Source organism: Leptinotarsa decemlineata, unplaced genomic scaffold (genome assembly GCF_025532065.1).
Source record: "Leptinotarsa decemlineata unplaced genomic scaffold, Ldec_3_MD MMD2_tig00000505_RagTag_RagTag, whole genome shotgun sequence".
In the NCBI taxonomy this organism is placed as follows: Eukaryota; Metazoa; Arthropoda; class Insecta; order Coleoptera; family Chrysomelidae; genus Leptinotarsa; species Leptinotarsa decemlineata.
The window spans coordinates 13,582,243-13,594,571 of NW_027412549.1; the positions used below are offsets into that span (position 1 = coordinate 13,582,243).

Consider the following 12,329-nt stretch of genomic DNA (forward strand, 5'->3'; position numbering starts at 1 on the left):
CAAACGTGCAATGCCGTGTGAGAGGCAATTTATTTAGGGATGATGGAAAGAGAAGAGAAAATGTTTTCAGTTAAAATCCAGATGAAACATTTCAGAAACGTGATCTGTTAGCGAACCGAAAATAAAAACAAAACAATTCTCCCTATTATTGGCAAATTTCATGGAAACTAGAAAATAATTTGAAACTGCTCTTACTTATAAAATTGATTGTGAACCATTGTTGATTTTCTGGAAATGTCCGCATGGGTGATTTTTTATCGGCTATATCCATAAACGATGGAATCCCTTGGCAAATAATACAGAAGTCACCTCAATAACTTCATTTTCTCTTGGTAAATAATGAACCCAACCTATTATTCTAACTCCGGAGATTTTTTATATAAATGTTATACAGATCACCAGAAATCTGAAACTTTTCTTGTAGTTCAGTGATGTTTTTCGGGTTGTGAAAAGCAATTAACAGAGCCGGACCGGATTTAATTGTCTAAATGTGGAGATAATCATAATATGGCTGATAAAATTTTATGTTTCAAATGTAAATGACCCAGTGGCGATTTGTCACTTGTGCAACAGTGATTCACGGAAAATGCTCGGAACCATCCGGTTCTGAATTAAAAGCAATCGTAATCAAAAAACGCAATCTGATTTTCTGTCCGGAGTGTAGAGAGCAATTCAAAACAGTACCACTGATTATTCAAAAACTGAATGAAGTCATTGAAATTAATGAAGTTTTAATGAAAGAGAATAGAAAACTGAAAGAAAAATTGTCAAATATGGAATTGAGCAGTGATTGTAATATCAACGATATTATCCAAGAAATAAATGAAAGACAAGTTAGAACATCTAACTCAATAGTGTGTAATGTTAGCTAAAGACGATAGAAAAAATGTGGAAAAGTTTCTTGATGATCTTGCAGCGGAAGTGACTAAAAAACTTTTAAACTTTGAAAATACACTGGTAATAAAATCAGAGACATTGAGATTATACTGAGCAACAGAGATGAAGCCACCCATTTACTGAAGGATAAAACAAGAATTAAAGTCCCTGGTAGAGTGATTTTTAATAATTATAATAATAATAATAATGAAGGTCACAGGCAAGGTGGTGGGGGGTCCATAACGATGATTTGTCCACCAATAACAACCCTGGCAATGGAAACGAACGCTTTGAGTGGACGCATGAGCTAAGACATAACCTTATACATTGTTACGAGGGTAGTGAGCCTGCGCAAATAGGGTACATGGCGAGATTGCATGCTCTGTGGTGTGAAACACATCCGGAGCTCGCCGCCTTTTCCGCCTAAAACCTTAGGGATTACGTATCTCATCTCGGCGGCAGGGCTATATAGCTCCTTCCCAGCCTGCTAACGAAGTGACAGTTCTACCACCCGTTGGCACGGCTGGAGAGAAGACTCGCATCATGCCACCAATGAATTAATCAGAACACGCAGGGCGCTCCACACTTTTAGGCCCCTGAAGCCACAAGAACTGGCTTGTTTGGATGCGAAGGTTCATAGTGTTCTAACAGAAGAGGCTGACATCTGGCAAATCAATACCGCCGTGTATAGCGTCGTCCAATCGCTTTCCGAATCGAAAGGACGAAATCCCGGCCTTGCGTTTCGGAAAAGAGAATGGCGTGTATACAAGATGGAAGCAAAGATCACGTCGACGAGACAATACGCGTCTCGTATCCAATGTGTGATGGATAACAGGGCGACCAACAGGCCATTCACGCTCACAGTGCGGCGAAAAGCCGCCAAACTACCACGTATCCCTCGCACTTTGAGTCAAGGCGTGCTGCTGACCACCAAACAGCACTGCCTTGATAGGATACGAATGCTGATGGCTGCTAAGGAGTCACTAGTGAGGGGAGCGAAAAGTATCGCGGAAAATCTCAGGTTCCGCGAGAATCCTTCTCGCTTATTCTAAGAGCGTCCACGTGTTGTGGATATTCCGCCGACCGCTGATCAGGTGGAATCTTTCTGGAAGAATATCTATGAACACCCGCAGCCACTCAACTTAGACATTCCAGCCCTAACGCAGTTCGAAGCTTTCAACAGAAAGCTTCGAAAGCCTGAGCTCAATGACCTGCGCAACCCGATAACCCCGGATGACGTTCGAAGAGCCCTTGTGGGTTCCAAGAACTATGCTGCTTCAGGCCCAGATGGGCTGAACACTTATTGGTGGAAAAAACTACCAAGCACTCAACGTCATCTAGCCAGAATTTTCAATTCATGGCTTCTTATCCCCAAAAGCAGGAATTTGTCGATTCCTATGAATTACAGACCGATAACATGCTTGAATTCTTGTTATAAGTTGTTTACAAGCATGTTATACACACAAATACTCACCGCAGTAGACCAAGTGTTCGAACGGATAGATGAGCATTGAGAGTCAAAAATAGGAGTCGCTGAATGTAAAGAGAACCTGCTCATCGATAGATGTTTAACCCAGGACTCTATACAATATAAGCGCAACTCCTCTATGGCCTGGATAAACAATATCGCATGAGCTCATCTTGCATTTGCTCAGATGCCTTGAGGTACCTGACAAAATAATGAGATGCATTGAACAACTGATACCACTCTGGCGAACTCTCTTCACCTTAACATCTAGTCAAGCCAGAGTCCAAACAGTGTGGGTCACTTTCAGAAGGGGTGCATTTCAGGGCGATTCCCTCAGTCCCCTTTTCTTCTGCATCTCACTATTGCCATTATCCGTTTCGCTCAGAAATACTCGAGGGTATAACTGTGGCACCCCCGGAAACCGGAGGCACAAGGTCACTCTTTTGTTTTATATGGATGATCTTAAACTTTATGCCTCTTAGGAGAAGGATCTCGATGAGTCGTTGAGGGTGGTGGAAGAGTACACGCATGCTATCAGTATGAAATTCGGGATAGACAAATGTGCAGTGGTCTTTCTCGAAATAGGACGATGCGTAGATGGAAGCATTATACACCTTCTGGATACCGGAGAGACATATACTTACTTCGGGGTGGAACAACGACACTCACAAGAGGTAACACCAGTGAAGAACTCTCTCCGCGGCAAGTATCAGCACAAACTCTGACAGATCTGGTCATCGGAACTGTCGGGGAAGAACAAAGTTGCTGCAACAAATATGCTTGCCCTTCAATTCAAATAAGATTCCTCTTGGCTGGGATTAAATCAAATGGGTGAATGAATGTCATTACGATGTCATCGATGACATAAGCAGATCAAGCTTATTCCGTGACATTCAAAATCGTAATTCATGAATGAAGTGTGTGTATTTTCTATAATGTTATCCAATTTGGTACTGAAGAGCCTTAGGGCAAGTGTCTTAAGGCGAAACATCGGTGTATACCAGTGAGGGTGACAGTGTTCCATGTGAGTACAATTTATTACCATTCATTAAAAGTAGAATCTTATTCTTATTCCACAACAAATGTTTGAAATACAAACTGAGTAGAGAAAAGTATCTTCTGTATAATCCAGTGTTCATATAGAAGTATTTGTTTCGAAAGAATTATTTTCTTTCGTGTAATTCAATGTTTATATGAAAGTAGCTGTTTCAGGAGGACTTTCTTTCAGTTTGTGTCTGAAAGTTACTTCTTTGCATGATCTACACATTCATGTATAGAGTTTCAAATTGATTACTTCCTTCCTTTCTTTGGAAGATTCTCTCATCCCCTTTTTTTGTATCAGATGGAGTAGTAGAAAGCCAAAAACTTTCTTTCCCAAATATTAACCTGTTCTTTGAATCTCAATTTTTGATATAGTATCAAACCCTAGTTCTTTGCACTCTTTGGAAACCAAACCATCATGCAGAAACAATACTACTCATCTATTGAGACCATCGAGCTTCCAAACAATGGAGAAGTAAATAAAACAATTGAATTTATGAATGGCATACCGACTATTGCAGAAAAAATTTCAAGGGAAAGAAACTGACAATTGAACACAATTCTGAAATAGACATGCATGATTACAAAGTAGTTAGATGTGATTCATCCATTAGACATACAGGAGGAGTAGTGATTTATGTACATTATGACTATAATGTTAAAATTCATAAGAAAATAGTGATTGACCAGGTTTATTGGTGTTCAGTATTGAAAATTAATGTTCATGATCGAAAGTTTTTTATAAGTTGTTTATACCAGATTATTGTACTTTTATGAATCACTTTGAAAACTGAACTGAATTTTTTCTTCTCTGAACATACAAAATGTATAATGATAGGTGATTTCGATTTGAACTTCATGGACACCACCAATGTATATGTGAAACATCTTAAAAAATTCTTCGATACTGCTGGCATCGAGCAATTAGTTACTGAGCACACTAGAAGTACTAATACTAGTAGTACACTGATTGACTATATTTTAAGTAATAATACCGATATAAGTCATAAAGTTCACGAGGTTTCAAAAATTACTGATCATGACATATCAACAATATCAAGTAAAACTGTGTCTACATCTTATAAAATCAGTAAATCATACAGAAATTTCACCCAAAACAGCCTTGATATCGTGAACGAAATACTGATTCCTTCTGAGTGTTATTTGGACACCAACGATGTGGATTTGATATATTCCAATATTGTAGATAATGGAAGAACACAAGTAGATCTGATATCCCTTCTGAAATCTTATAACCACTCGAGAAAATCAACTTCTTTGGTATGACTTTGAAGTGATATCTTTGAAAATACTGCATACGAAACATTCAGAAGTTGCATAACGGAATACGATAGATCAATTAACTTGTCCCTGTACAAGAAGTATGTATTGAACTGAAGTAATCAACTGTTTAAAAATTAAGAATGTCGAATATTATGAAGATAATATTGATAGATGTTCTCATGACGGAAAACAGATGTGGAAAACATTGAAAACGTTGTTGAAATCTTCACAAAACTCAATACCAAAAGAAATAGTTTTCGTGGCCAACAGTCATTTATTAGAGTAAACACTGATGAAGACATATCTGAGCAATTCAATTCGTTTTTTATTGATAGTATACTAGATGGTATACTAGACATCGGTTGATTGGTCTAATCGAAGGCTTCCATTCATTACTAATTCCATATCTGCATTCAAATTGGTTACGTTGAAAAATCTAAGAATAACAACTATTATAAACAACCTTGATAATAGGTGTTATTCCAATTTCATGAATAATATGGTATCGAAAATATTTTTGAAGTAATCAGTCGTATAATCCTCAATTTGGTCAATTGTTCCTTGTCTACTGGTTGCTCAAAGCTAGTGTAGTTATTCCTATACCAAAAATAACAACAAAAATGAATCTGTTATTTTCAGACCTATTTAAACCCTTCCTGGTATTGAAAAAGTTATTGAACCGGAAATGTGCCATCAAATTCGCGAATATATTGGGATAAATAAACTCGTAATTGATTTTCAGTCTGAATTTAGAAAAAAACATTCTTGTGAAACAGTGAACTATTTCGAAATGGAAAAAAATTATATATGATAATAAATATAGAGCTGCCATTTCTTTGGATTTCAAAAGGGCATTTGAAACAATTGATATTTCAACTTTAATCGATAAGCTGGAGTATTACGGTATGAAAGGAAAGGTAATTGATTGGTTCAAGAGTTATCTCTCAAATCGGTCCCAACGTACCAAGGTTGATGGCTCACTCTCAAGTGTGAAATATGTTGATACAGGTGTTCCACAAGGGAGTGTGCTAGGACCTCTTCTATTTATACTTTATCTGAATGATATACAATTTACCGGAGATTGTGAATTTAATACTCTGTTTGCCGATGATAGTCTGTTGGCTGTAAGTGATAAACAAATATCTCCAGCTGGTATGAAAGTCAATCGTATTTTGGATAAATTATCTGTATTTCTAAATGTTAATAAATTCAAGCTCAACTGTAATTAAACTAGGGCAATGATTGTCACAATTCAATATAAAATCAGTAGCATCTACATGTCGTCAGTTATAATTAAAATTTATTATGGGCCCATTGAGATTGCTTTCAAAATCAAATACCTCAGTTTCATGATTGATAACACATTGAACTTCACAGATCACTTTCAATACATACACAGTAGAATAGCAAAAAAACTATTCTTCAATATATGTGCCAGTATTCATGTTAGCTTCCAAAGATGTAAAACGGTCTATTATACGATAATACTTATTATCATTATTCGATGGTAATAGTATAGAATCCTTGCAAAAGTTGCAAAATAGAGGTATGCGAATTATTTTGAAATGCAACAGACTCACTCCTATCATAATTATGCATCAAGTCTTAGATTGGCTCCCTGTTAAAGATATAATTTTTTATTTTTCTATGATTTTCATCTTCAAAATTTCATTTGGTGTAGCATCATCTTACTACAATCAGTTCATCACATACATTAGTAAAATTCATGATTGTCCAACACGTAGCAATAGTGATCTATATGTCTCTCGTACACATTATTCGCAATCTATGAACTCAACTTTTCATCGTAGTTTGCTAGAATTTGATAAACTTCCAATAAAGGTTCCAGTCTTGTTTAGTGAGAAACTTCAAGGATGCTTTGATTAAATACATAAAATCAAACTACTGAATATTAACAGTTTTTAACTGTGTTAGCAACTCAAATTATTACTGTGACACATCTATTGCATACCTATAGCAAATATTTATTTGTTTCATTCATATATTTGCTTTTGGTTGTAAGATGTATATTTATTTATGTTTGTATTTATTATGGTTAGCAAGAAAATCTCTGTTAATAGAGGAATAAATCATATCTCGCAAATTACTTGTATATGTATTGAGTTCTATTTTATTAGGTTTCATATTTCAATAAACAATTTCATTTTAAGTGTTTGTTCGGCAAAACCTAAAGCGATGCGCATGATAGTTTCTGGTCCAGTGAAAGTATTTGCATTACCTTCTCTTTGCAAGGGAGGCAGCAACTTAATTCCTTTCCAGATCATAATGTCCAGAAATCCAGACCAGAGGCATTTTATTAAGTCACCTCATTATGGAAATTTTTTGTTGCAGTTCAATTGTTGTTTTTAAATTATTATTTTCCATCTGCAATACTGTCGTTTAGAGCCCCAGGTAGATTGATGTTTTCCCGAAGAATCCATTCTTTCCTATTTATAATGAGCAGATCTTAACTGCTGGTTAAGCCATTGATTCGGAGGACAATTCCAAAATGCTGTGACTTCCAGCATCAACCAGTAGTAAGTCACACTCCGCGTCAGCCTATTTCAAACAATGGGCAATATAAACAACTCCTTTTTGATGTCCATCTTCTGTTCAAATCTATCCTCCAAAAAAGTGAGGAGAGAAGGTAGGTCTAGACGGATTTACATGGTCGCTGACGGTGTGATTACACTGAAATTCTGCAAGTCCCCGTTTGAAACATTAACGTTTTTCAAGGTGATGTATTATTCACGTTTTTCGATTATTAATGAATTGATTTATCATTACATCATGGGAATGTCCGTCATCTATCACTTTCAACTTGCAACTCACCCCTGTATCTCGGATCCTGCGCTTTCAGTCTTGCGTATTGCTCGGAAGTCATGCACGTGCACTGCGGTTCTCTGGCCGGCCGGCTCGGCGAGGCGGGCGTGCTGAGGGGTTTCCTCTTCGTTTTGAACTTCTGCTTGTTGGGCGGCTCCAGCTTCAATGAGTACGACGAGGAAGCCTTGCGGGAAAACTTGAACGACGGCGACTGCAACAAATCACACTGCGTTTAATAAGCATTTTTAGGGGAGCTACTTTTTCAGGATGAAGGTGTTATAAAAGGATGAGAGAATATGGAGGTCGAGATAAGTCGCTTATTTTTGAGTTCAAAGTGTATAGAAATATCGAGAAAAAGTGAAAAAAATGAGTACTCTTACCGACTCAACTGTTCCTCAGAGAGAGAAAAAATTAAAATCACAGCCTAAAAAAGTTAACTTCATTCATGGGATACATTTTTTGAAAACACATTATTAACCTATATGGAGTAAATTGTAGTGGGTTAATCAATAGAGATATAAATAGATTTCTCGTTCCCAATAAACAGTAAAGCTTTTATGAAAAAGTCATCAGTGAATTATACAATCGAAAACAAACTGAAAATGTATGGAAATCAAAAACTTGACTATTACTTGACTATGGAATGCATCCCTATATGTCAATGATAAACTCTATTCTCTGCATGAATTATTTCTAAAAACTCGAACTTGAAATGGGTATGCCACAATAAAAACTTTTGAGTCTTTTTTTCTATATGTCATGTTGATAATCTTGAAAATATTCAGCTGAAGCTGACGATTTCATGTTCATGATATCAGTTTTATATACCATGAGATTGATAAGCTAATATGAAAAACACAAGAAGTTGCTGGCTAGCTACTTCAACAATATATAATCTATATTTATATATTTCAATTCAAACTGAACATGTAATTTCGAGATTTTATAATAGAAAAAGAGTGTGTAATAAAAGTTATTTCGAAAACAACAACGAGATGAGTACTTCCAATTCAAATTTCTATTCCTCAACCAGAAGTCACACCATATATGGTTGATCTCTAAACTAAACAGAGTATTGTTTTCATTGAAGAATCTCAAAGACATTCTGTAACTCAGAACTCAGAAATGTGTATCATTCTCAACTAGACTCTGGTTCAAGATACGACTTCTGTCTGTAGGTCAATTTCATTCATGTTCGATATGTATTCATAACGTAAATAAATCAATGATAAAAATAATTCAAGTACAAGCTTCCATTTACAAAATTCGAAAAGAAGAAAATCAACTTATCAAACCACGAATTCATTGCATTACACAATTTATATTGTATAAATGCTTGTCTCGAGATTTACTATTTGATTTTTTATTCAGAATTATGAATGGCGTCACTGTGCTCACCATACATTGTCATTGTCATATCTGTTTTGAAATACAGTTGCAAGATTTTATTTGAAATTACATATGCTGAGGAAATATAGACATACACACATTACACGTAGAATGAAAGCTTGTATAGGAATATACTGAGCAGAAGTTCAAACAGTATATTCAAGTGGATATATTTTTATTGAGTTATAACATTTCGACTCTTGTATGTCTATAAAGGATATTTTTCTATTGCGATGAAAGAATGTAAGACCGTGTTCATGAAATAATTTTATAAAAAAAATCACATGAAAATAGTTTTTATTCTTATAGTACGTGGGCATACTTGAAGACTGGTTTTGAATTATATTATCTAAAGAAACAATTTTTTGAGGCCAGTCTTCCCGTACCTACACAGAAGGATTATGGAAAGAAACCTATCATGAAACTACTCCCCTGGCTAATGCCACGAAGGGCTTTGGAATATATCCGACAGGTATCAGTGCAGGATTCTTCACAGAAGTAACTCCTGCATATGCTGTTGGCGATACAACTGCCTGTCGTTATACTAACCAACTATATATCCACATGGACCTTGCACTGATGAGTGATCAAGTATACCAAAACCGATCTACAAGTGTGTTCCAATAATTGAAAATCGATTCCGGCAGTTGTATCGCTAACAGCATATGCAGGAGTTATTTCTGTTAAGAATCCTGCACTGACACCTGCCGGATATAATTCAACGCCCTTCGTGATATTAGCCAGGGGAGTAGTTTTTTCATATGTTCATATGTTCATATGTTCCTCACTCTGTAGGTGAGGAACGACTGGCCTGAACACATTGTTCCTTCAGATAATTTTATATGAATTCGGAAATTCATTGGTGTTTTGTACAAGGCGTTGAATCGTTCTTTAAAATAATTTTTTTGTAATAATATTGTAAGTCGGTCGGTAGCCAGGCGGTTCGACGTGGGTGCTTTGTTCACTCACTCAAATTGACTGCCGTGTCGGTCGGTGGTTCAAGCCCTAGTCTGAACGATCGATTTTCACTTGCTATCGTCCAACTCGTGTTAGGAATTACACGTTAAAAGGTAAGACCTCGTTAATCCTCAGCTCGCACAAGTTTCGACTTCTGAGGGTTGTTGTTTGTAGGGGTGCGACAGCTGATTAACGAAAAAACAGATTTTAAACAGATTTTTTTTTCAAACAGAATATTGTAAGTATGCTTCAGTTGATTTCAGTGATATTTGATAATATCAATTTCAATGATGAGAGGTTGAGTTAGCTTCAACAAAAACAAACCATAGGGTCCTGTGGCGGTTCGAGACACATTTTAGCCATCCGACAGTGACGTTTCATCTAACATTTTCTGAGAAATAAATCTGGAAATGAAACTCTTTCATTTTCAGTCAATCATATAGTGAAAATTCAACAACTAATTGGGATGCTTGCCATTCATCAAGTCACATTTATTGTTGTTACAAAGAACAATTATAATATAATTATTTGATACAGGTCGTTCCTTTCATCATGAGGTGACAACGCTTTATTCTCAACTGTTACAAATATGATTGAATGAAAAAAAGCAACTATTGCGGGGAACAGAACATTGGTCAATGAAAATTCACAGGGACTTACACCCTTTTGAGTTGCACAGGGAAAACTAAAAATGACGTTTTTGGTTTCATATGAATAGAATTGTTATTTCAGAAAATTTTAGAAGATGGAAAAGATACAGTTTCATTTTATTCGAAATGAACAATAACGATCTTTTATTGAACGTTTCATGTCGATACGGTGACCATCAATTTCTTTTAAATACGGACCTGTCTTTTTCATCACATATAATGATAAATTTAGTGGCATATCACACTTGATATTCTCATAGCAGTCCGCTTGGAATAACAGGCATCAGCAGTGACAACAATTTTCAATTGCGGTCCTGTCGTTAACTCTTTTGTGAATTGTTTTGATTTCTCAGATATTACCAATAATTCCGACGAGACGATAACATTGTTCATCTAATAAGTTCAATGGCTGGTAATTGAAATTGCTACTGAGCATCAGCCGTGAAATACACTATATTCAAGAAGACGGTGACCCATCTCATAATACAGTAATAAACATTCAGATGCAATATACAAATCAAAATGTATTGATAACAATAGACCAATTGCCTGGTTAGCTCTATCCATCCCTATATATCATTCCATCAGATTTTTCCGTCCAGAAATACAGGATAAAGTTTTTCGACGCCTAGTACAGATATCGAACATCTCGAACAAAAACTGAGAGATGCATGTGATAGCAATACTTACACCCATCAGACAACCATTTTCCCCCAAAATTTCATCATGAAATAAATTGTTTTTCTATTTGATTGTTGTAAGTGATGATTTTCACATGAAATGCTACAAAAATATCAAGTGTGATATACCACCGAATTTTGATTTTATTGCTGAAGAGACAGGTCAGTATTAGAGAAAAAAATTCAAGGTGGCCGGTATGACACGAAACGTTTGAACAACAAACAAAACTGATTTTTTATTTTTTTATATTATTTGAAATGACCCATTCTATTCGTGAAAGCCAAAAACACCATTTTTAATTTTTCTTGTATAACTCGAAAAGGGCAAAAGTCCTGAATACGCCCTACATTTTTTTCACCACAATCAGGAATATTGGTGATTTTCAAAAAAAATCTGAAAATTATAATTTTAAAAAATCGAAATTTCATGCTGAAATAAAATAATCTTCTACCCAATTATAATTGACTCCTTGGTGAAAAGAAAATTTTACTCAGTTTAAAATGTTTTCAATGATAATACATGTCTGTGCCTGCAATTCCGGACATGGGTTTTGTGACCGTGAAGCGTCGATAAAATCATTCGGGTACCAGAAGATAATCCTGTCATGGTTGGATCTTTCTTGCAGTGATGATAAGTAATACTCCAAACCGGTCTGTTAGTGTTAACTTAATCGATTTCAGCGATTTCCTTTTGCTGGACAAATGAGAAGTATCTGAAAGAATTCCGTATGTGAAGAAACTTGCCAGGAAATGTATTTTTTTCTGATATGCATTTGTCAGATTCCTACTACGTTGAAACTTCGAGTAAATTGTTTCGAATTTCTTCTTGAAATATTTTTGTTGTTATGTTGAAGGCATCCACCACAGACGTTTCCGATATCATTTGAAGAAAAACTGTAGAAGTCTGTCATTTCCGTTTCATCAATACTGAAATGGTGCATAAAATGTTTGAAAGCCTATGCAAAGAGAATACGTTATAACAGAAGTGTTTGGTGTAGAGATTTTTTACTAAACAGAAAAGAATTCTCTCATGTTAATTTGCCCACAGAACTTGGATTAGTGCCTCAAGAAAAACGTGTCACATGCTTTTTTCTACTTGAAATATACTTTTCAAGTTCGAAATGTGCACGACAGTAAATTGAATCGAAACGATTAGACCTA

The 12,329-nt window shown here is 35.7% G+C and overlaps 1 protein-coding gene across 1 annotated transcript in view; it reads right to left on the reverse strand.

The window, feature by feature from the left end:
- Positions 1-12,329, reverse strand: part of sif (guanine nucleotide exchange factor still life) — a 653,408-nt gene that overhangs the window by 577,712 nt on the left and 63,367 nt on the right. Inside the window, 1 exon segment of the mRNA XM_074173996.1 lies at positions 7,502-7,703. Within this exon segment, the coding sequence (XP_074030097.1) occupies positions 7,502-7,703 (202 nt within the window).